General features: G+C 40.8%; 1 protein-coding gene across 1 annotated transcript in view; it reads left to right on the plus strand.

Moving 5' to 3' along the window:
• The window catches only part of cacna1eb (calcium channel, voltage-dependent, R type, alpha 1E subunit b), a 116,065-nt gene extending 97,922 nt beyond the window's left edge, over positions 1–18,143 (plus strand). The window contains exons 37-45 of the mRNA XM_056265621.1: positions 5,331–5,427; positions 5,624–5,729; positions 6,723–6,830; positions 8,370–8,470; positions 8,762–8,808; positions 10,635–10,740; positions 10,894–10,984; positions 11,343–11,488; positions 16,800–18,143. Coding sequence (XP_056121596.1) covers positions 5,331–5,427; positions 5,624–5,729; positions 6,723–6,830; positions 8,370–8,470; positions 8,762–8,808; positions 10,635–10,740; positions 10,894–10,984; positions 11,343–11,488; positions 16,800–17,357 — 1,360 coding nt within the window. The 3' untranslated portion in view covers positions 17,358–18,143. The remainder of the gene's footprint in view (positions 1–5,330; positions 5,428–5,623; positions 5,730–6,722; positions 6,831–8,369; positions 8,471–8,761; positions 8,809–10,634; positions 10,741–10,893; positions 10,985–11,342; positions 11,489–16,799) is intronic.
• The last annotated feature ends 8,365 nt before the right edge of the window (positions 18,144–26,508 follow it).

Consider the following 26,508-nt stretch of genomic DNA (forward strand, 5'->3'; position numbering starts at 1 on the left):
CACAGTTATTGACTGAAACTGAATCAACACTGAACAGACCTCGGCTGAGCAATGACACTATTTGTCAGGGTTTGGGTAGGTGAAAGTAGCGAGGCCTCAAGTGCAGAACAATGGGTGTTTATTAGGTAAAAAATTAAAACAAAAACTAAAGATAGGTGGCAAGACTTCAACTAGAATCTCCATGGACAGGAAACATGAGGCAACATCAGACAAGGTTTAGATGACGAACCAGCACAGGACTGAAAACACAAGGAGAATAAATAGGGAGAGCAAACAAAAGCAGGTAACGAGGGAGGAAAGGTGGGGCAAATTAATCAATAATAAGGTAACAAGATGGGAGGGGCTAGACAATCGATAGGAGAGCACATGGCACAAGGAAATACATGACAAGCCATGTGCTCACACCAAACGTGACAAAAAACACAAGCACATGGCCAGTAAAACAAATCAAAAGCCATGTGCTCACATAAAACGAGACAACATGAAAGCACACAGCTAGTGTAAACACAAGCTGCATGCTACACAGCACAAGACAAAACATGACATGAAACAAGGCACACAGAGCCCTGACACTCCTGTTTTGTCTTGTCTGTCACAAAACCAAGAAATAGACTAGACAGAAGTGACAGATCCCTGACACTACCCCTCCTCTAAAGGGACGCCACCTGGCATCCCCAAGGAGGAACACAAAAAACATGAACATGACAACTCACCAACAGAAAACACAATACAGACAGATCAAAACACAGAGACAAAGAGGGGAGCCAAGTCAGGGCCATCATGACAGTCCAGGAAGTCTTTTGCAGAGACCGGGGAGGGACGGGAGGGTTTAGCCAGGGAGGCTCAGGCAGGGCTAGAGTCCTGGCAGAGGGCCAGGGCGGTGCCAGAGGGACGGACCAGGCGGACTCCGATGGGTCTGGATTCCTGGGTGAGAGCCACAGCGGTGACGGCGGGACAGACCAGGCAAGCTCCGACAGGTCTGGAGTCCTGGCTTGAGAGCCAGGGTGGTGCAGGGAGTTTGGGTGGTGCAGGCAAGGCAAGACACTCAGGCGGCTCTGGAACGGCCTCCTTGGCCGTTTCTGTGAGAGTGGACGGCTCTGGGACAACAGCGGCTGCTTTAGGATGGCCTCCTTGGCTGTTTCTGTGAGAGCGGGCGGCTCTGAAACAACAGCAGGCGGCTCAGGGATGGCATCTGTGGTGCCAACAGGACTGGAGGCGGCCATTTTTTAGTCGTGTGCTGCCCAGTCACGCAGGACAGCAACTGCATAAAACGTGAAAATCACCCTCTTGGCCAAGGCAGGACTGACGGGAACAGCCTCAGTGGCTGAGACAAGGAGAGTTGGCGGCCTTGGGACGGGCTTCTCAGGGACGGCTTCCGGGGTACCAACAGGGCTGGAGGAAGCCAGTCTTGAGGTGTGTGCTGCCCAGGCACGCAGGACAGCAACTCTTTAAAAAGTGAAAATCACCCTCTTGGCCAAGGCAGGACTGACGGCAACAGCCTCAGTGTCTGAGACAGGAAGAGTTGGCAGCTCTGGGACGGCATCCATGTCTTGTGATGCGGAGGAAGCGTTCTTCCTCTTTCTCCGTTTATGAGAGCGAGGCGGTAACAAGGAACTTACTGCCTCAGGGGGCACTGCAGCCACTTCGGTCACCACTGGGGGCGCTACAGCACTTAACTCAGTAGAGGTGGCGGAAGAAGCGGAGATGGTTCTTCCTCCTCCTCCGTTTATGGGTCATTGGAGGCTGGGGCTTCAACTGACTACAGGTGGAAGGGGTGAACAGTCAGTTTGGTGGAAATTTGTGCTACAAAGGGACTCCGCCCTCCTACGCTGGTGTAACTGACACACGAATTTCCAGAACGGCAGGTGCTCCAGCCTTCCCATCTCCCAAGGGCTGAGAGCATTGTGAGGCAGGTGTGACCTCTTTGAGGTCCACATTAAAGACACATCTTGTAGTCCACATCTTGTAGTCCAACACATCAGACATGACACATCTTGTAGTCCAAGTCATCCACCATAGCCAGAAAGTCAAAGACAAAGTCCTTGATGTTACGACCCTCTTGACGAAGCGAGATGTACCGGACAAGCTGGACCATCTGATCCTTCACTGAAGCCCTATTGGAGGGAGATGGGAAGAGGCAGGTACCCATTGTTTATTAGGTAAAAAATGACATGAGGCAACATCAGACAAGGTTTAGACAACGAACCAGCACAGGACTGAAAACACAAGGAGAATAAAAAGGGAGAGCAAACAAAGCAGGTAACGAGGGAGGACAGGTGGGGCAAATGAATCAATAATCAGGTAACAAGATGGGAGGGGCTAGACAATCGACAGGAGAGCACATGGCTTGTCATGTGTTTCCTTGTGCCATGTGCTCTCCTGTCGATTGTCTAGCCCCTCCCATCTAGTTACCTGATTATTGATTCATTTGCCCCACCTGTCCTCCCTCGTTACCTAACAAGATGGGGGGGCTAGACAATCGACAGTAGAGCACATGGCACAAGGAAACACGACAAGCCATGTGCTCACACCAAACGTGACAAAAAACAAAAGCACATGGCCAGTAAAACAAATCACAAGCCATGTGCTAACACAAAATGAGACATGAACACGCAGCCAATGAGAACACTCATAAGCCACGTGTTCACACAAAACATGACAACATAAAAGCACACAGCTAGTGTAAACACAGGCTGAGTGCTACACAGCACAAGACAAAACATGACATGAAACTACATAAAACAAGGCATACAGACAAGACAAAACAGGAATGTCAGGGCTCTGTCACAAAACCAAGAAATAGACTAGACAGAACTGACAGAACCCTGACACTATTTTCTTTTTAGAGCTGCTTTACAGCAGAATTGAACTTTGTTGGCATCATTTAATCATTATTTTCCTATTTATTCCTGGAAATCTGCTTTGAAACAATATCTATTGTATAAAGCACTGTATAAATTAAGGTGACTTGACACCCTTATTACCCTTTGTCCAGCAATAAATATTTTAATAAATTAATGATTTATCTTCCTTTCTCAGTTACGTCCGTCTGACTGACTCTTAACAATCACTTGACCTTGAAAATCATCTTTTATATAAATATATATATATATATATATATATATATTTTTTTTTTTTTGAGGACGCTTTGGCAATTTTTCAAACGTAGAGACGTGTTTTCAATGCAAAGCACATCAAGTATGTTTCTATCCACCTATTTTTACGAACATTTTGTAATATTGCACATAAATTCTAAGAATGCACATACAAAAAACCCGTATGCACTCAATTGAGGCAGATACATTTTTTATCTGATAAGAAGACCTGAGCTTAAACTACGATGGAAACACATTTACCAGATAAATCCCTCGATTCCCTGCCTTAACAGAGGATGTTATGGGATAACTGGACTAACCAGCAGACCAATTTCATCGCAGTTTGCATCACAATTTTGTACATTTAAGTTAAATTTGCAACTTTGGATGGAAACATAGATACTGGCAAAGGTTCAGCATGCACATCAATAAGACTTGACAAATGAATAATAAAAACATTGTTGACTGTTTTCATTATCGAGTAGTCGTTGCAGCCCTAATTAATTTGAAGTTGTCAACTTAAATTTTTTTTTTGATTAATCAAATTTTTTTTGATGAACTTTGTTGCAGCTTGCTTAGCTAGTCATTGATAGGTAAAGACCGATAGCCAGCCTTTTGTTGTTGTCTTATTCTGATGGTTTCAGTTTAATGTGAGACACTATACGTCAAGGGCAACTGAAGGTAATAAATGTAATATGCCATTTTTTTTTGACATGGACGGTTGAGTTTACTGATTTTGAAGAAGTTTACTTACTGAGTTTAAGTTCACTTTCTTATAATAGTACAGTAGGAAGAAGGAATTCACTCATCTATTTCACAGTACTGTAAAACTAGTTACTGTAGTTTTGAATTCGAATGTAGTTTTTTCCCCCCATTTGTCATTTCAGTTTATTTTTGTATTCATTACTTGTATATTTATTTATTTAAATTGTATTTTAGTATTCTTATAGGCTGTCAAAATGTTTATTGATATTGTATTTGCTTAATGATGCTAAAGGCGATAAACATATTAAGAACAGTCGTATTAGTGGTAAAAGAAGAGTATACAACTGGGTATATGGTAGGGATGTGCCCAAAGCCAAATACTATGTTCGGAAGAGAAATTACGCATTATATGGAGCTCCTAAAAGTACATAGTGATGAAAAAAATATATAAGATGGGAGGAAAAAATATATTTTAATGATTTGGTAATTTCCATTGATCGCAATTATATAGGCACATCTCTAGTATAGGGAAAAGTTTGTTCCTCTTGATATTCTGCAAAGATACAGGTGTACAAATAATAAAAAAGAATATGCTCTGAATAAGCATTAATGTCAAGAGTGTCTTTGGTTTCTAGGACATTTCTGGGATCTTTTTTTTTGTGGAAGGCTATAAAACAGTGATAGGGTAGAAAAGTTATTTATTGATTTTAAACTTTGATATTTTGCTGCAGCTTTTGTTGTGCATTTTAGATATATGTGGTGTTTTAATGGAAAAAAAAATCAGAACAGTAGAAAAATATTTTCAATTTTTATTGTGTATACAAATATTAATGTTCTATTGCTGTAAACATACCCCTCATATTTCACTTTCATAATGATCACACTAGTGTCCATGAACTCATTTAACTTCATATGTAGCATTGGCTGAATTTAACTCATTTCTGAAGTTTTACAGTATAAGAGGAAAAATGTATGATCTGGTAATAGTAATGCTGAGCTCTTTGGCACCAAATGAATAGAGTCCAAAACACAGCTATCACCATCCACACAGTCATATATGGTGGTGGCAGCATTGGTTTCTTTTCAGCAAGAGGAACTGAAGAGCTTTTTGAAACCAGGTTCAAGATTACTTTAAAATCATAAAATGTATTGGGATAAAAAATTGTTGGTGCATTAGAGATTAGAACGGATCTCTCCAGGAGCAGGGTTGGCAACACACAACAGTGGTGTTTTGTTCCTGAATTAATCAGTGTTTTTGAGTGAATCAGTTGAATGTATGATTCAGTGATTTACTGGTAAAGACAGTTAATTTCATCATGTTTTTAATCATGAAATGTGTTTAATGAATATTGCTGTTTACATTTAGAATTTGAGGAAAAAATGTACAATGTTTCTTCATTCTGTAAATTAAATGCAAAACAGTTCTGTAGGAACACAAAAGTATACGTCAGATTTTTTTTTTGTCATTTGCTTCCAACATTAATTTTCTGTGATTCTCACATGAATTAACTCTGCTTTATTACCCTCCAGTGGCCGTATTCACTACACTGCCATGTATGAGATGCTAACCCACATGTCTCCACCTCTTGGATTGGGAAAGAAGTGTCCTGCCAAAGTTGCCTACAAGGTAGAAAAGTTTTATCTTGACAAATGTATTGCATTGTTTAATAGTTGTAGTTGCTGAGTGCTACTGAAATACCGAGAAAAACAAATTATATTTAAGGATGCATGCTTAAAAAAAAAATGTAAGTACCAATAATTCTTAAATATCTGAGCATTTTAGATCATTAACATTTGCAATCCTGCTGTGTTGCTATTGGCAGAGACTGGTTCTGATGAATATGCCAGTTGATGAGGACATGACGGTTCACTTCACATCCACACTGATGTCTCTGATACGCACTGCACTGGAGATCAAAATTGCTAGAGGTCAGAGCTGTGAATTTATGCTTAAAAAGTATAGTATTCCCAAAAATGCGAATTTTGTCATCCTTTACTCACACTCATACTATTCCACACCTGTATGGGTGCGTCTCAACCCGTTCCCTAGGTGTGCACAAATCCGGGCATTGGTAAGGACCCTGTCTCACTATACATTGGTACACTGATGACTATTTCCGGCAACATGACAACACATTCGCACTATAAAATATTAATAGTTTTAATCAGTTTTTTTATCGGGAAAAAAAAAATATATATATATATATATATATATAATTCAATATTAAATGTACAAATAAATGTAAGATTTAAGGTCGGTAAACTAATTAATACAAAGAAAAAAAAATGTAGATCAAAAATCATTTTGGAATCGGATTGTGACTTCCAGAATTGGATTTGGATCGGATCGTGAAGTGCCTAAAGATTCCCACCCTAGTGCTAACATTGCAATGCACACTGGAAGGATTTTACAATTGAGACTCACTGACCACTGAACTAGGGCGCTGAATGAGACGCATCTGTTAAACACAAGAATATTTGAAGAATATCCGGGCCACTCTTTTACATAAAATGCTCCAAAAATGTCAAAATAGCACCACAGAAGTATCAAGAAGTAATCTATATCAGTGGCAACCCAGCAGGCTCGTCCATGAAGAATGAGAGAGATGGATAAACGGTCCATGGTTGGAGCCAGGAGAACAGGCAGACAGGCAAGAGAGTGAACAGACAAGGGCAGGCCGGGCCAAAAGAAAAACAAAATAATGCTGAAAAGAGACGAGGCTGGGTTTCTTGCAGACAACAATCTGGCATAAGACAGCTAATCAGAAGAGGAATAGGGGAGAAATCCCAGCACTACATAAGTGACCGAAAGATTTAACTAACCTCTATATTTAATGAGGATACAGTCTATGCAGGTTCTCAAAAGTTTTTCAATAATCTATTATATTAATCTCTTATTTGAGGCCATATGTTTCCTATTAGGGGGCGAGGACCGGCTACAGTTGGACACGGAATTGCAGAAGGAGATAAGTTTCACCTGGCCACACCTGTCCCAAAAGACTCTGGACCTGCTGGTACCCATCAACAAAGGTGAGACTCAGATGCAAAGTGAAATAGTAATAGAAGTTGTACTCAGGGTGCAAATTACACAATGGCCTTCAGGAGGGTTAGAGAGTGTATTTCAGTAATTCCAATTAAAAGGTGAAACTAATATATTTAGTATATACTGTATAACTATATACATAGGCATGATTATACTTTTCAGAGGGCCGACATTTCTGTATTTAAAATCTTTTTTTTTTATTGATTTCATGTAATATAATTTTCTGAGATTTTGAATTTGGGGTTTTCATAAGCTGTAAGCCATAATCATCAAAATGATAACTTTTGCACAATATTCTAATTTTCCGAGTTTCACCTGTATACACACACACACACACACACCTATTATTGAAATTAACACAACTATCATGCACAATTGATTGACCAATGAACTGCACTCCAATTTCAATGTTGTTAAGTTGTGGATATTTTTAACAAAAAGTTTAACTGCATTAAAGAGGGCAAATGATATCGTTCAACTGAACCGTGTATATGCATTTTAAACGCATTACATTCTTCATTTATGCAATAAATGCACGTCCCTGAATGAGCACGGTTTTATATTATATTGTATTCCATTGCTCAGGTAATGTTTATGGTATGAACCATTTTAGGGGTGGCCAAAATTACGATTTAAAATCAATCAGAATTAGAAATGTACCTTAATAGAGAACCCAGGTGCATAATACAAATGGGGTCTCTTGAACAATAGAAACTGCAGACCATCAATACCCTTCACAGAAACTAGCATCAGTAGCTGCACAGTCTTTAAAGAGAGTGTGCAAGCTAACCGACTTCAGATGGTCAAAAGGAGAGGACGCGAGGCTATAGTAAACCTAACATAAACCTAGAGCATGGATGGAGTCAGACATGCATCCAAACGTTCCTAAAGAAATCACAAAAACTATTTGGACCAAGTGACAGACAGTATAAACACAGAGTGTAATTGAGTGTCTGACGTGTTCAGAGTTGTGTACTTGGTCTTTAGCTGGTATTCTCCAGATTGGGTCTTAACCATCTTGGACTACCTTCTAACTTTTGTTTGAAGGGTCTTTTTGCACTCAGCTATGTTTGTCTCCAGTAAAGGATTCATTTGTTAAAAAAAAATAATTAAAAAGACAACGCAGCTGTGCTATATGACAGAGAACTGCATACAGGATTATTACTCTGCCCCCACTAAACATGATCAATTCCAGCTTTTGAAACCTTGGAGTCAGTGTCTTGAAACGTCCTTTATTTGCCAGCTGCCATGATTTATGTGCCTTCTGATGTGCATTCTGTTTAGTTTTTAAAATGGCTGAATAATTAATGTCTGTCTGCATTAGTGCCCAGAATTACCTTGTTCACAACCTGTTACCAAACTAGGAGCAGATATACTTCCATATAGAGGAATTATATGACACCTTTCCATTTTAAAACGGTCTCGTGAGCATGAAACTGGCGTATCTGCTCAAAGGTTGGTTTGGTTGATGTAAATTAATCTGTTGTACTTTCATAATGACAATCTAGAGGTGTGTGTATCTTCAGACACAGACATGACCGTTGGAAAGATCTATGCATCTATGATGATCATGGATTACTTTAAGCAGAGCAAAGCTAAGAAGCTGAGGCTACAGATTGAGGCCCAGGTATGCTGACATGACTTCATTATTATTTTTTGCAGGGTTCACATTTAGACACATTTCACAGTTCACTAGTTCACATTTTATTTGTATTACTCATCATATCATGCTTTCTTCTTTTGGTAAGTTTTTAATAAGGCGTTGACAAAGGTCAAGAGGATACATTTTAGTGATTGTTAGAATACATTATTTTTCTCTAAACATATTTTGATGTTATATGTTTTGTATAGTTTGTGTATACGTAAAGGTTTTGCATTTTTTCATAATTTCACAATAATATGTTTTGCTTTTCTACAGAGAAGTTCCACCCTGCCCCTGATATCTCACAGCGCAGGATCAGCCCTGTAAGTTTTGTTGGCTTCAAAGAAGTGTCATGTTTAAAATAACATACAATTGAACCATATCAGTGTATACCAGTAACGGGGCCAGACATTTCAAAGTGAGTGGACCATTTTACAATGAATGGGATTTAACTTTTCCTTAAATGTGATTTATTGTTAGCCAACAGTTTCATGAAAACAACAAAATCCCTTTATAAATAAAATAACCAATGAACAGAATAAGAATAATCTAAACAAAAACTAATAATAATAGGCGGAGCATGTGTAAGGCCTTACCCTGGCCACAGACTCTCTCAAACCACTGCCTGCTGCCTGAAAAAGCGGGAACGAGATGCTGCGCTGATTTAAGCGCTATGGGAAAACATCTTTCTTTGAACGGCTGTGAACACGTGTGGCAAACGCCCCCAGAACGGCAATGCAGCACAGCATCTCAATCTTCGCTCTTTCAAGGAACAGGGTTACAGTCAATTAACCAGAGACGTTCCTTTTCAAAAGCTACTCTCAATGCTACACTGATTTAAGTGCTATGGGAACGAGGATACCAACGTTGCCTCACTGGAAGTGTCTGGACCCCTCATGGTTGTGTAGTATATGCGCACAAACACGAAAAAGGCCTCAGACATGAGTTTGGGATGTCAACTCAAGGACGTGTGAGCCTGGAGTAACATTTACATTCAAACTATAGAATGTAATGAATGTGTGTGGAGAGGACCCGCCTGCCATATCACATACTTTCTGCAGCTTAGCCTCTTGCTAAAGCCCTGAAGGATGCAACCCATTTGCTGGAATGAGCCCTAACAACCAGAGGCGAATCCTGAATGAATCAGAAAGGCTTGGGTGATGGCATCCCTTACCCAATACAACAGTCTGCTTTGTGGCGGCCGCCCCCCGACACAACAAGTGGAATAAGTCTTCTGTCCTCCAGAGGATTTAACAATTACAGAATGCACGGTCGAAAAAGGAACTTTTTAGAAGATAGTCGGGTCGAGGGTGCAAAATAGCCTTGACCAGTCCAGGGACAAAGTCTAAGCAGGATACCGAAACCAACAGACCCCGCAAATCCCCAATTCTCTTTAGTGATGAGATAGCCATAAGGAAAACCCACGCTGATTCTAGTGGTTTAAAGGGGTTGTCGACTAGCCCCTCAAGGACCACTGCTAAGTCCTATGAGGAAACTCTCACTCTGACGGGTAGTCTCAGTCGCTTAGCTCCATGAATGAAGCGGGCGATCAGAGGGTGTTTCACCATTGAAACCCCTTCAATCAGAGCATGGCAAGCCGAAATGGTGGCAACAAATACTCTGAGACCGAGAGTAGCAGGACATATGGCTGCTGACAACTTTTCCTGCATAAACTCCAGCACTGAAACAATCTGGGAGTGAACTGGGTCTGTATGATGAATAGTACACCACCTTTCAAAGACGTGCCACTTAAGGGTGTACATTCTTCTAGAGGAGGGAGCCCTAGCACTTAGAGTAGTCTGTATTACATCCGCTGGAAGTCCAACTTCTCTTAGCTGGTCCCCCTCAAGGGCCAAACATGAAGGTTCCAAAGCTCGGGCCGGGGATGGAATATCGCCCCCTGCACCTGAGAGAGAAGGTCCCTCCTGTTCGGTATCGCCCAGGGAGAGCCGTTAAGGAGGGATATTATTTCCGAGAACCAAACTCTGGTTGGCCAACGAGGCGCTATCAGCAAGAGGCAAGACCCTTGTTGACAGACCTTGGCCAGGACTCCCGGGAGCAGAGTAATCCGAGGAAATGGGTCTTTAAGGTTTCAAGCCATTAACTCACAATATTGTGTATGTAATAAAGATGTGGTTCTGTGTTGTAGGACCAGTGGAGGGTTTGTGGCTTTAAGCCCAATTTCACCACAGGAGCTGTTATTGCACCCCATGACCCAGCGCACAGACAGCAGTGAAGACTACGATGCCTCTCAGGTACAAAAAAAAAAGGTCTTGTTCCTTGAAATAGTTGACAGGGATACATTCTGTGTCATATAGTATTACAACTTGTACAAAGTAAAATACTGAACAATGAGTGAATGATTTATAAACTGACGAGATATTGACTAATGTGATGCTGATTCACAGGTTGATGAATCAGGGTTGAATGGCGTGTGGGGGGAAGATCGCCCACCTGAACATGCATTCAGAACCAGACACAAGAGCTACAAAGCTGCAGGTTGGTTACCGCATTTCCCGTGTAGAGTGAGAAGACGCTGCATAACTCCAGAATACACCAGCCAACGCTTGACCAATGAGTCACCATGCAAGAGACAAGCTTTTAAAATGCATGCTTGTACGTCAAGCACTGTAGGTGACGAGGAGGAAGTTCTGAGAGTGCATTCGAAAATATTATACCTCATGATATGAGCCATTTAACTTTTCTCTCGCACATACTGTATAATAGCACATTAATGAGAATACATTCAGTGTCAGATATCAAATCCGATGTGAATAACCAGAAATAAAATGTATTGAGTGCTGTAGTTAACCTGTGTGGACTATGTGATGTATAACATCTATTTTGCAATTTGCAGTGTCCCACTCAGACCAGACACAGTACATGGAAAAGGTGCGGGGACGACCAAAAGAACAACGGTTCTTACTGTCCCCAGATAACTCCAACTCAAAATCCCGTTCCCGCTCTCCCAGTGAGGAGCGCATACATGGGGTCACCAGACAGGTAAACAAACAGCTCAAAACTTCTATTTGTAAAGGTTCTTTCGCGTGACTCGCATCACAGTTTCACCTTATCTCTGATGTTTACTTGAAGGACCTTGTTATACCTTTACGGCGATGTAAAGCCAGAAACAAGAATACAAGGAAAACCTGTGATTTCCGAGAATGTTGTAATCAACACTATGCTACAAATGCTGTCCCCTGCTGGCCAGATAAAATTAAGATAAAGCTGGTAGATGTGTTTAACTCTGATAGAAACCAGTTACCACATTTCATAGTCAAGATCAAATCTTCCAAGACACAGATCCAGACTGCAAAAGTTAATTTCAGATAGACTGATATACAAGAATGGCTAAACTTATGTGGACATCCCCTTCTATTTAATGGTTTGGTTTATTCTAATAATTTCTTAGAGGACTTAATTCAAACTACAGCATATAATAAAATTCTACAAAATCGTGTGCAACATCTTTTCCCCTCCAGCTTGACAGTATCAATGTGCACAAAGCAAGGTCCATACAGATATGATTTTCTTAAGGAGCTTTCAAACAGGCAGTTTAGTCTGAAAGAGAGCACGGTTCCCATTAAAAATTAAATGAATGTAATGCGAAAGCTTGTCTCAGTCTCAGACATCACGTCCACGCACCGTTGGCTGAACGTCTGATGCGTTTGGCACACACTTCGGGAGTTTCGAAGTTGTCATCCAATTAGTTGAATTCTCCAGGATTTCAAGGAGACGTGCATGTCTTTGTTTGAAGTTTGCAGCCCCATTGTTGCAGTAAACTCACACAACATTCTTGAATGGATCATTTATTGATCATACACATAGATGTACGCTGGTCTGTTAGCGTAGGCACATCGACTTTACATTTCCATGCCCTTTAAACATGCAGCAGAACAAAATGAACTGTAACTGGTTGCTTCTTTACATGTCGGTCAGACATGTAAGGTCCTTGGCCAAAGAAAGCTGTGATGTTAATGAAAACGGTTTGATGAAATTCATGAACTGTGAGCAGGACCCCTTTACCCAACCTCACTGATGCTCGTCTTGTGACTAAATGGGAGACCAGTGCCAGCTCTCCCTCTACGCAAAGAACGCAAGTTGCGTAGGTCCTCCGAGCCACCAGGGGACCTAACCCTAACCCTAACCCATCTCAAAACATGATGCTCTACAGACTCCTCTTCCTAGCATCCATCAAGAGTTTTATTTAATAAACTATGTCCCAATCTTAACCTAGATATCACAATTTCTTCTCTCCTATTTCCACTTCCAACACTTGTATCTTTACCATACCTTTTGAATTTGATATAAGTGTCTCCCTTTCCCCTCTCTATCCCAGCTCTCTTGCCACTTTTGATTTATTTTCTCCCATGTCACACTTTTAACCTCTGCTTTGCTAATACTAACTTGCATGTCTATATTTCCTTTGGTTAATGCCCTTTTTGATAATGTATCTGGCATTTCATTCCCCCTTACCCCTACATGTCCTGGTACCCATATAAACTTTACCTGTCTACCTTGATTTACTATTCTTGTTACTGACTGGAGTACTTCAAACAGAATATCTTGACGACTTTTTTATTTGAATGACCTTAGGCTTGTTAAAACTGATGATGAATCTGAGCATACCAAAACTTTGTTCTGTCCCGTCCTTTCTACCCATCGTAATGCAATTAATATTGCCAGCATTTCCACTGTATAAACCCCTAATTTATTAGATTGTTTATTTATTTATTCTCCTATTGATTCCTGTTCCTTTATCTGGTATCACGAGCCCAAATCCTGTTGCTTCTGTCTCTGGATTCTTAGCACCATCTGTATAAATCTGGATGTGTGCATTATATTTTTCTAATAACCAATTTTTGAACACTCTTTCTAAATTAATATCCTCCTGCGCCTTCCTTTTTTCCTGTAACACAGACCAGTCTATCTCAGGCCACACCATCTTTCATGGAGCAATCTCTGGGTAAACTATCTTGGGACTCATCATCAAATTATACACTTCTAAATCTTTGGCTATATCATTTCCAATCCAAAATGTTTCCCATACTCCCAGCTCTCCTGCAGTACTGCTTTAGTAAGATGTGAATTATTATACCGTTGTAAACCAGCCCAATAGTTTGCCATTAACTGTTTCCTCCTTAACTCTAGTGGTAGTTCTCCTATTTCTACCTCTATGGCTTCTACAGGAGTTGTTTTGAAAGCTCCATACCACATTCTCAGAGCCTGAGCCTGGACTACATCTAACTTTTTTAACTGAGACTTAGCTGCCGATCCAATTACTACGCTTCCATAATCTAGCACTGATCGTATTAATGCCACATATATTATTTTCAGTGATGATCTACTTGCACCTCATTCTCTTCTCCTCAGACATCTCATCACATGTATTACACTTTTCCCCCTTTTCCGAGATGGTCCTCACTGCAGAACACGAAATCCAGGGGGAGGACTTGGATCCAGATCCAACTCCTCCCACCTTACATATACCTAAACCTACCCATCTCCGCCCCCTGATCCCTAACCCCACGCCTAATCCTACCCATCTCCACCGCCTGATCCCTAACCCCACCCCTAATCCTACCCATCTCCACCCCCTGATCCCTAACCCCACGCCTAATCCTACCCATCTCCACCGCCTGATCCCTAACCCCACCCCTAATCCTACCCATCTCCACCCCCTGATCCCTAACCCAACCCCTAATCCTACCCATCTCCACCCCCTGATCCCTAACCCCACCCCTAATCCTACCCATCTCCACCCCCTGATCCCTAACCCCACCTCTAATCCTACCCATCTCCACCCCTGATCCCTAACCCCACCCCTAATCCTACCCATCTCCACCCCTTAGATCTGGATCCAACTCCGCCCCCTGGATCTTGTGTACGTCAATGAGGTGCTACTGCCTACTCCCAATCATAACCCCACCCCACCACTTTATCAATTGCTTCCTGTGTTTTCCTGACTACATAATCTATATTCCCTCCTCTCTTCCACAACGCCCTGTCATCTGCAAACAAAGACCTTCCAATGTCTTCTGGAACTTTTTCAAATATATCGTTGATCATAATAATGAATAGTAATGGGCTTATCACACTCCCTTGTGGTGTACCATTTCCAACTATGTATTGATTTGACATGTCTGACCCTATCCTTACTTGTATTTTCCGTCCGAAAAGAAAATCCTTTACCCAGTTAAACATTTTCCCTCCGACACCTATCTTATTCATTTTGATTAATAACCCCTCCTTCCACATCATATAGGCTTTTTCTATATAAAAAAATACCGCTATTAAGGTCTCTTTATTCACTTGAGCCTTTCTTATTTCCGTCTCTATTCTTACCACAGAGTATATAGTGCGACTTCACTTCCAAAAGCACTCTGACAGCTAGCCATTAATCCTCTTTTTTTTTCAATGCCATGGGTCAATCTATCTACTATCATCCTTTCCATAATTTTGCATAAATTAGAAGTAAGAGCTATTGGCCTGTAACTAGTGGGTTTATTTGGATCCTTACCAGGTTTCCTTATCGGAATCACTACTGCTTCTTTCCAGGTATTTGGTAACTTTCCCTCCTTCCTATTGGCACATTCACGGACTCCATTACACATAATCCATTGCTAAGTTTTTCAAATCTTCCATGATTGTTTGCAGCTGTATTTCAGTAGCCTCATTAGCTCACCCTATAACAGCCAGGTTCACTCACACATTCTGCGCTAAGTCTTGTTTAGTATTACTACTGCAATTCTGAGCATTCTGTCTGTTGTTCCTGTGTTCATGGACTTTCCTATTTGCCTGTGTCCCCGTGCCCTGTGATTGTTTGAACTGCTTACTGTGTGTTTATGACCTCTTGCCTGTTTAATGGATTATGGGTAATGGAGTCCGTGAACGTGGCAATAGGCTGGGGTGGAGTACCCTCTAGTGGCTATCATGGGCACTCCAGCTGTTGATCGTTTTGTCTTTCAGTCATTTAGGCTTGTTAATTGATTAATTGTTTTATTTCTTATAGGTTATGGTTATGTTTATATTTTGTGTACATTTTTCTTCTGTAAATACATATATTTTGCGGTTTTAATGTGATATATAAATAAAAAGCTTGAAAAATAATAATTCATCGAAACATTACGGATTAATTTTAGGCACTGACAGGGTCCCCCTCACAAAGTTTTGCTTTAATGGAAACCGAGTAAAATGACTCATTTGAATTAAGTTGCTAAAAACTCTATTATCTTGAAAATATGTTTAAACCAGGACTGTCAGTTGAATAAACATTTAAATAATGAGTATTTGCATAATTTTAAGCATAAGTTTCAAGAAACCGAAATAATAGGCCTTTGTGTAATTATTAGGTTCATCAGTTTGAGTGGATGAGACTCATAATAACCATAATACCATAATAATGTCTGTTTCGCTCACACAAAAATCTGATTCTGTCACTTATTAATTATATGTATTTGTTGAAAATAATAATCCAATAATAAAACAGCTTTCCTCACACTTGAAAAATGCTCATATACGGACCAGATTATGTTTAGCTTTAAATGTAGTGTTGTGCACAGACTTGCCTGATGGTAAGGTTTAGGGTAAAGCAGGGAGTATAAAGTAAGCAGTAGAAATATATAAAAACGTGCTCAATATGCTCAATATTAAATTCTCATTTCAAAAAGGAGTTTTGAGTTCCGAAGGTACCGTATGTTTTTGTACAAATAACTATTTGATCTCACATAATCAAGCACATGAACTAAAACTTAAATTCAATAGAAATTGAAGGGTTTTTTGATCAAATTAAATTGCATGTAGCTATTTCTATGTTTGGGTTTTGTCAGAGACCATAAGCCAATATCCAGATCTTAAGTTGAGAAACTGAGCAATAGCTATGTTTCCATCCATTAAGTTGTGAATTTAACTTGTGTGCAAAACTAGAATAGTCCATAAAACTGAATAAATCCTGCTACTGTATGTGTTCAAGAGAACAAACTCAGCACTTCCTTGGAAATTGGCAGAAAATATCTGTAAGAAAAATGTGAAAAAAATGAGCACACTTTTTTTCCAATGCCATTCAGCATTTTTTTATGCGATATCCCAATATTTGCTTAAAAATAGGTGGATGGAAACATAATTAATGAGACTCAGATCCAGAGCAAGACATTTTTGGAATGTCTGATCAATCAGAAGAACTCTAGAAATCTACCATCTTAAGTTTGATTGTGTTGATCTTATGATCTCTTAACTTGTAGTGGTCTGGCAACATCTTCAAATGTGACATCAATTGGATATAGTCCTAAATACTTGACATCTGATTTCTCCTCAGGGAAACAGCTCAGAAAGCCCCGTCCCCTCCACCTCAGAGTCCAGCACGCCGAGCGGCAAGCGTCGCCTGTCCCAGACCTCCACCTGCTCACGCCCTCACATCTCCTACTCACCCTTAGTGTTACACACGCAACCTTCATCACAAGCTGATGATGACGACGATGACCCAACCGTCCAGCAGATGTTAGGGTGCTGTAGCACTGCTTTATGGGATGACGGTGCTGAAGACCAGGAAGGTAGAGTGAGACAACAGGAAAGCCCCCGTTTTGAAGTGGGTGAATATCTGAGTTCATCCGCCCGCCGCTATCCTTCTGAATCCTTCCTTAACCTACAAGATGAAGAGCACAGCCCGGATTCTGCTACCCATATGGAAACTCTCACCTTTGAGGCAGCGGTGGCCACCAGCCTAGGCCGCGCGAACACGGTCAGCGCCTCGATGCGCACGAGGTCACGGGTAGGCTGGCAGGTGCCCAACGGACACTTCCGGAAGAGATTGGCACAGAGCGTATCTCTCGCTGGCGGTGAAGCTCTCAGCGATGCAGAAGACGACAAATACTAGATTGCTTAGTAGAACAGAGACACAACGGGACAAATGTAGATTTCGAGGAGAGCACTAAGGTGGATGCTGATCTTCACAATATTCATGCAGTGTTTTATAGATATACTAATTAAATGTGTTCAATGAAATGAGGAACAGAATTTATAAAACAACCCCATGCATTTACATTTAAGGCCCAATTCAGGTATTAAGCGCTTTATTTACAGTTGGGGATAGTGAGATGATGGTTTAAAGCGCTTAAATGTTTCTTACATTTAATGTCTTTTTTTTCTACAAAAATTCCATTGTTTCTAATTCATCTCTGTGCCACATTATTGAAATTTCTTAATAATGCAAATACTTTGTTTGAAGTTTAAATTCAATTTCTAAATTGAATAGGCCAGTGCAACGAAATGAAACATCCAAAGTTCAGTTCATAATATGAAGTACTCTATTTAACGAAACAATGTCAAAAATAAATGGAAAAAAATCATGTTTCTTTAAAATATTGTTAAAAAGAAAATGCTAAATGATTTTACAGCTGAGGCTTTAATTATTAAATGTTGAAATTTAGTTTAGCTGAATGTCTTATACAGGGGTTCTGAGAAAGGGGAAAGGTTAAATCAGATGTCACAGTCAATTCAGGAATTGTTTTTAAAAGACAAAAGATTTCTTCTCTGAAAAATATGTAATATTGAATCTTTCTTTCAGGCTACTTGGAATTTGGATTTTTGTTACTGAATTTGAATGGATAAGCATCCTGATAACTGTATGTTTAAACTAATAAAATATTGTCTTTTTACCCTGTTTTAGTTATCTGCTGTTTTTGATTTTTGTTAGCATTTCTCTTATTTGAGTTTTCTCCAATATAATTTCCCCCCCAAAACAAGCTTATCCCTTTTGCAAAATTGTATTAGGCTACTGGTTGATAGGCAGTGGTTGGCAAAGGCTATTTTTAGTAATCCCGCTCACCATTACTCGGATATTTTACTAATTTTACCATTACCAAGCTAGCAGATGCAAGTTGTCACTGACCTGTTTTAACAACTTTACTTTTGAAGTGCATTATGGGTATTTTCTAGCTGTTGAATGTACATCAGTTGTACATTTGTTATTGTGATGCTTTATGGGAATGAATGAGTGTGCACTCGATAGCATCCACTGGTTTCAGACACCACAACAGATGGCTGTTCCCTCAAATAGGGGACGATTTCAGACAGCCACCATCTTGTGAGCCAATCTGGGCAGTACAGCTGTTGCCATTCACATGGAGAATTTGGGCCAAACCAGTCACAATGCTGGCATTGCTGGTAGAGGGAAAAGGGTTTTCAAAACAAGTTTGTTGGATTTGGTTATTTCCTGGCTGATGTGCTGCAGGAGATAGCAACATTAATCAGACTGTTCAGATGGCAGACCTGTTGCTGTAATTGAGAGCTGTTTGACCAGTCATGACAACTTGAAAACCAACACTCTTCAAGACAGTATTCTGGAAATTTTCATCACAAAGTTGACTGAAAACAAACTCCTGGTGCTCACTTGAGAGGGGAAAGAGACCATCTAAGAACATACATGGTCAACCTGTGTGAAACACCTTCATGCTAAAGTGGATATCCTGCTTCCACACGGCTCAGATGTGGGCCGGATCTGGGCCGACACTATTCTGCTGTCTGGGAAGAAAACAACTCAATCTATTGTACTGCAACAAGGAGCTGAAGGACCTCACTGAATGGTTCAGAGAGAAGATTGTTCAATCTGGACGTCAAGTTGAAGAAATCCCTAGGGAATAGAGACGCTTGAAAAGGTGAGTGTCTAGTGATCTTCATGGACCTGTACCAGCCACTGCTGCTGAAGCAACTCAACAGAGATGAGATGCAAAACATTCTTGTTCAGATTCTTCTTGTTCTGCCAATCAGCACTGCCACCAGTGAAAGAGCCTTCAGTGCCCAAAAGAGAATAAACTCAGATGTCTCTCATCCTTTCAGACATGATCCTCATTTCAACAGAAGGCTCAGAGCTTCAGCAGTATGACGCAGAGCTGTGGAGAGGTGGCTGAAGTCAAGTGGAAAAAGAAAGCCTTTTGCTAAGAAATGGTGGATTAAATCAATTTGCAACCATAAAGAATAATTCAGACAGATAAAGTGTGTATTGTTTATTTAATGTTTTTCAGTTGCATTGTTCTTGCATTATTCTTTTTGCAGTGCAAATCTACTGTCCCACCCCCACTGTTTAGTTACTCCACTGCTGTCAATCTACAAAAAGAAATATAAAATAAGTGTAACCCATATGCTTCATGCTCTCTCTCTTCCCATTCAAATTACAAAGCACCCTGAACTTTTGTTATTATTCAAGTCCATTCAGTGCCATGAAAGGAAAAAGTGAAGCATAAACTTCCTTAGCTTGTGTCCACCATCTTGGAACATTCATCCAATGCCTGCTACAGACTGCGATTTCAGCAATCCTATAAGATCATTACAAATCACACTGTGCGACATGGTTCTAATAAACTTGGGTACGGCATGCATGTAGACTGTATGATGATAACACCAATTGAATCATAGGCTATGACGCAAGTTAGCATAGAGAATAAAACGTCATCAGCATGCTCCTGTGTTAAACAAATAGAGCCAGATGAATCGCACTTTGGCATTTGTGTTTATGTGCGCTGAAAAAAGAGGAGGAAGCGAAAGAAGAGAATATGGATGCGGTCATGGCTAGGGAAAAGAGGCATGACAATTTTGCAAATGGAGCTTGAGGTAAGTACGTTAAAATTTTAGCGCCATGTCCTGTTGATCAATGCACCATTTTATGTTGCTTTTTTTTTCTACTCAGTAGATGTAGGTCATAGCAGCAAACAGAGATGAGATGATTATGTTAAATGTATGGCACTGTCGAAGGCTATCTTTGGTTGCAAGACTGTGACAACAATGTTAACCAGGCATTAGACCATGCTAATAATCACTCACACCAGGGGAGGATTAACGCATAGGCTAACCTAGGCTGTAGCTTCTAGGGGCCCCCATAATCAGGGGGCTTCTGTAATCATTCCACTGGAGGCGAGCTTGACGAACCCAAGTGCAGTTTATTCAACAAACTAAATACAAAAACAAAGGCATGGCATGGACAAACAATACTTGACAAAGACACATGGCAAACATGAGGGCTTAAATACACGCAAGACTAATGACTTAACTAGACACACCTGTGCACAATGAACCAACGACAGCACAGAACACATGGCAGGATCACATGATGGCCAGGGAATCACATGACAAGACATGAAACATAACTGACATGAAACATTAACCAAAAAAACCTGTGACATATCCCTACCTCTATGGGCGGCTCCCGAGGCCCAACATAAATCCAAAACACAACAAGATTCCAGGAGGGCAGTCTTGGGGGAGGGATGGCGGGCCAGGCCCATGCAGGGTAACAGGGCTAGGACTGTGGCGTGGGCGGACCTGGATCATGCCATGGCGGGCCTGGGTCGTGGAGCATGGGCGGACCTGGTCCGTGGAGCATGGGTGTGGCCCTCTTAGCAGAGGGCTCTGGCGTGGCAGCTTCCATCTTGGCAGGAGAATTTGGAACGGCGGCCATCTTAGCCGGGGCATCTGGCTCAGCTGGCTCACTGGTTGGAGTTGATGTGTGTGGGCACTGGGCAGCACACATAGCCGTGGCCATGGTGATCAGCGCCGCATCGTCCGGAGCTGACACAGGCATGGCAGACATAGCATGAACAGTCTCTGGCTCGGTAAGGATGACGTGAACAGTCTCTGGCACGGTAGGTACTGTGGAATTACAGGGCTCCTCATCTGCAAATCCCACAGTAAATGAGCCGCTCAACAGAAGGGTATGGTGAATATATTGAAGTAATGAGTCCAGTGAGGAGTATAGTCTGGCATGAATTAAATTCATTTAAAAAAATGTGTCCTTTAAGGCAATATTGTTGAAGTCCACCTGGGACCACAGTCCTCAAAATTCCTTCACATATTCCTCAATATTGAGGTCACTGTGATGAAGGCACAAGAAAAAAAACTGATGGGTCCACTGTAATCAGTCAAGTGAGGGCTTAAATACACACAAGACGAATGACTGAACAAGACACATCTGTGCACAATGAACCTGTGACAACATTATGTAGCATATATAATTGCTGCAGTTGTATGTAAAAATAATGGACCAGTTTTAGAAGATCTTAGTTCAGCTCAAGGAGGAAAAGGTGAAGTTCAATGAACACAGACTCAAGGCTGCAGTGCAATTGTGAATTGTATTACATAAATAAGACGGCAAGCATTTACAATATTTACACGTGCACATAGATAGTATTCAGTTCAAGGTTATAAATGAGCATACAACAATTTCAGAATTCATTCGATAATCAGTGCTTGAAGCCGCAGCAGTTCACGACACACAACTCTTAACAGGCAAAGTCCAATGAGTCCATGATGGAACAGTCCATGAGATAAACATTAATGTGTGTAAGTGTAAATATGTCAGACAGTGTGTGCAAGTGTAGATATGTCTGAAGGTTTGTGCAGGTGTGTCTAACGAAGCAGCTGCAGCGCCTCCTACCACACCGGCAGATGCATGCAGTCCAAAGCATCAGTTTTGGGCCTAGTGGCTCGCCATCCATATACAGAACCTGGCCTGTACAAAACAGGACCAATTAATAATTTACACTGGTTCTAAGCATCACAACTTATATCACCATAATCATAATACCATAAAGTCATCATATTATCATAATCAATCTCAGTTCATTCACTTCATCATGTACATGATTCAATTTAAATACTGCATATAGCAATATAAATAATTTAACAATCAGCAAGAATACTCTTATAAATAGACAATATTATCATTAACACATGACATTAACACAGTGCGGAGCCGCGAGAAGTGAAAGCAAGGCAGAAAACACCTGGGTTACCCCTCATTTACCCCTCATTTAAAGGAGAACTCCGGCGCAAAATGAACCTCGGGTGTAATAACACATTGGTACAGACTAAATCGTTCCCTGAGATTTGTTTTCATGATAATCGAATATAAAGAGTTTTATCTCTAAAAACAGTTTAGCTTATAACGCTAGTATATTGGGCATCGAGTAAGCAAAAAGAGATCGCTAGTTAATACCATTAACAAGGCTCAAATTAGCCCCACACTAACACGTTAGCATAATGAGTGTCCTTACATGCAAACCGAAGCATTGAGAACTTTGTAAGTGTATAGACAGTTTAATAAGAAGATACTTTACACAGACAGTACAGTTAGCGCATACAGACAGGAGCCATCTTGGAAAACAGTCTCGATCAATCGAACCACGAAGGTGAGCGAACAGTACGTGTAGATATTGAAGATAAGATAAATTATATTTATTTTTTTATTTTCTCTGTTGCGTTCAGTGCTTCTCTTATGCGCTCAGTGCTTTCTTCCGGAAACAACGGACCATATGAGATTCCAAGTCACAGTTCAGCTCACATATCACCGTGTTCGTGGTTTGACTGATCGAGACTGTTTTCCAAGATGGGTCCTGTCTGTATGCGCTAGCTGTACTGTCTGTGTAAAGTATCTTCTTATTAAACTGTCTATACACTTACAAAGTTCTCAATGCTTCGATTTGCATGTAAGGACACTCATTATGCTGCCGTGTTAGTGTGGGGCTAATTTGAGCCTTGTTAATGGTATTAACTAGCGATCTCTTTTTGCTTACTCGATGCCCAATATACTAGCGTTATAAGCTAAACTGTTTTTAGAGATAAAACTCTTTACATTCGATTATCATGAAAACAAATCTCAGGGAACAATTTAGTCTGTACCAATGTGTTATTACACCCGAGGTTCATTTTGCACCGGAGTTCTCCTTTAAGCCTTGTTTATACTCGACGCGTCCGCACGAGCGCGAGTCTCCACTGACTGCGCGCGCACCTCTCCAAACGAACGAGGCGTTTATACTTGACGCGCTCGCCGTTGTGCTATTCTGTGAAACGACAGGGGGCGACTCGGAGTAATTCTCCTCTAAACCACCAGGAATCAGCAGTGAAGAAGTAGTTTGCCGTTTATTAGTAGTTTATTAATAGCTGATTCATATTAAAAGAGTAATAAATGCAGTAGGTGTATTGTACTTTCTTGTACAAGCTCGTTAAACAACTGAAGCCTTATTGAAGAGTGTTTAAACCTTAATTTCATCAGCAGGGCTTACTTCTGCTATTGTAGGCTTATTTTATAAATGTAAGCAGTTACTTTAGACAAGTGCAAACTGGGTGCTTAATGCAAATGTGTTCCTATTCACAAAATGAGAGGCTTTTATGGTCGCCCATCAATGCAAATGTCTCTGTGTATAGAAGGATCATAAACATGCTGGTACAGACGTACCAGTTCGGCCTGATTCGGCTCGAAGTCGTTCATCTTCGGATGCGGCGCCGCGCGCGATGTTACAAAAAGTGCCGTGCACACCGCCAGGCGAAATGGGGTCTTGCGCACCCAACGCGCACGACCGCCCACACCGCAATTACGTCATTTTGACGTGCGCACCTTCGCGCTCTTGCGGACGCGTCGAGTATAAACAAGGCTTAAATGTCGCAGCCGTAATGCGCCGCAGACGTGTGCAGTGTAAATGATGGGTGACACTGCACACGTCTGCGACACGGCTACCGGAGCTGATCGCGGCCATTCTAGTCAATGCGTGTGTTTACACCGGCCGCGAAGCGGCGCGTTTCAGAAGCTTCCCAGAAGCTGCTCTCCGCGCCGCTTCGCTAAATATAGGCGCCTAGTCTATTTTTGACGGACGCCGCGTCCAAGCCGCACCGTATATACAAAATAAAAGTCAAAAAACACTGTCAATTTCATAATAAACACCCTGTGCAGAATCCCAATTGTATTGCACACCAATATATCCTTGGTAAAATCCATAGACTGTAGGTAGACACACAAAAATCAAGAAAAACCACGCCGGACAGGCAAATCACGTGGTCTCGCGCACCCTGTCGCGCGTCTCAGGCGCGGCATGAGCCGCACGGAAAACGCGTGCATGCTAGAAATAGAACCGACGCCTATTTTTCACGCGACACGCAAGCGTGTTGGAAGCGTTTGCAGGCAAAATAGTATAGGAAAAGATGTTTATATGTCATTTTGTACACGAATACATATTAATAAATTACATTTTGATGTTTGAAAATCTAGGTTTTGACATAAATTCAGATATAAATGAAAATATAAAAATATATATAAAAAATAAAAAAAATTTAAAAAATAATTTAAAAAATATAAAAAAAAATTTAATCCCATTATTTTTCCCTATATAATTTCATGTCATTTTATTTTTTAAACAGTCGAGTCCTGGTGTCCACTACAGAGGTCATAGCATATGAATAAAATATAGCCTATGTATATATATTCATTTGGTTCTAATGCTCTTAACAATGTGATTACATGAAAAAAAAAAAAAAAAAAAATTTCTTTGAAAAAAACTTTCTGGGCCTCAGGAGGATATAAAGTTAGGATAGGCTACAATAACATCGTAGTGTGTCTTCTGAGTGACGGTCCAACATCAGGTAGGCTAAATATAGGCTCTTTAAAGCTACACAAAATTTGTAAATGTTATTGAAATAAACAGACAGCCGCATGTTTCCCTATTTTTCGGATTTTGGAAGATGCGTGATAAAAGTTGAAATTGTTGTCGTAAAGGCAAGAGCAACAGTAATCCAAATGTAGACTGGTCTGTCGGCGCCCTCCCTCTGTCACATATAGCGAATATGTATTCGTGTACGCCCCGCAGCGCCGCGTCAGACACGCTTCTGGTGTGCAAAGACACAGAAAACGCGACGCAGCCGCCACGCAACAGAAACGACACGCTCACGCCACGCAGCCAGTGTGTCTCCGGCCTTACAATTACAACACAGAACACATGGCAAGATCACATGAGGGCCAGGGAATCACATGTCAAGACATGAAACATGAACCAAAATTCAAAACAACCTGTGACAGCTTCTGTTCAGTGGTTTTTGCTAATATTTTCTGATTAATCTATTTCTGCAGTACTAGTAATTGCTAGTGTAATTGGATGTAGGTTTTAAAATAACGGATGATAGATTAATGTCCCATCCCTACATCAGTTTTAGTTGTAAACTCACACCACACCTGTTACCAATGCTATTGAGGACTAAGGAGCACACATTTTCTGAGCTGGCGCTTGTCAAGAACAGGTACTGTTACTCTGACAATGCTCAGCACAATTGGATCAGAGCCCTGTTAATGCTTGGTAATGTAAAGCCATTTAACCATGCCAGAAAATAGACCTACTTGAATGATTTTCAAACAGGGGGCGAGACCACATCTCTATTCATGGCATGTAAACACTCAATTATATATTCTGAAATATAGCCTTGGTTGTCAGTGTTCTTATTACTTTCGTGTGACTGATCAAGCTATTATATCTAGCTATGAGTAACAAAATGCCAGAGAAATCCCTGAGCCTAGGGCCCTGTGTAAACCTTAATCCAAACCGCCCCTGCATTACAATTATTTAAATTCTCAGCATTAAGGGGTGATATGGTATCATATTACAGAGCAGGCTGCATTTAAATGAACATTCGTTTAAACTAAAAGTTCTTCTTTGGAAAAATTGCCTTTCCTTAATAGCCTAAACAAAGGCTCCATCTAAACAAAGATGTACCTCTTTGTACCTCCCTTCAAACTTAAATGGGAATGTCACTGTTTCCGTCACTGGAACTTCTCGAAAACACACACACAAAAGAAATGAAATATGTTCAGCCCAAGCACAGGCTGGATAGGCTATTTTTTTACATACATAGTTGTTGAAAACTTAAAAATAAAAGAGTGACGCATGTTCATTGTGTTAATGTCACAGCTGTGCTCACTTTCATGTCTGCTATGCTCCCGTTTGCCTGTGTTCTCATTAGTCTCCTAGGTTACTCATTTTAATCTTGTTTGTTACTATGGTTACTCATCAGTTCTCGTTCCCCTCTCCTGTGTTTATCAAATCATCTTGGTTTGCACTTATTAAATATTGTGTGTTTCTGTTCCCTTTTTCAGTTCTGGTTAACGTTCATGCGGAGTTTGGTTATGTTTTTCTTCTGTTAATAATTGGTAAATGCAGACCCATGTCCACCAAAGCGCTTTACATATTGCCTCACATTCACCCATTCAATCACTC

This window comes from Rhinichthys klamathensis, unplaced genomic scaffold, assembly GCF_029890125.1.
Source record: "Rhinichthys klamathensis goyatoka isolate OS25496 unplaced genomic scaffold, OSU_Roscu_1.1 h1tg000011l_1, whole genome shotgun sequence".
NCBI classification, from domain to species: Eukaryota; Metazoa; Chordata; class Actinopteri; order Cypriniformes; family Leuciscidae; genus Rhinichthys; species Rhinichthys klamathensis.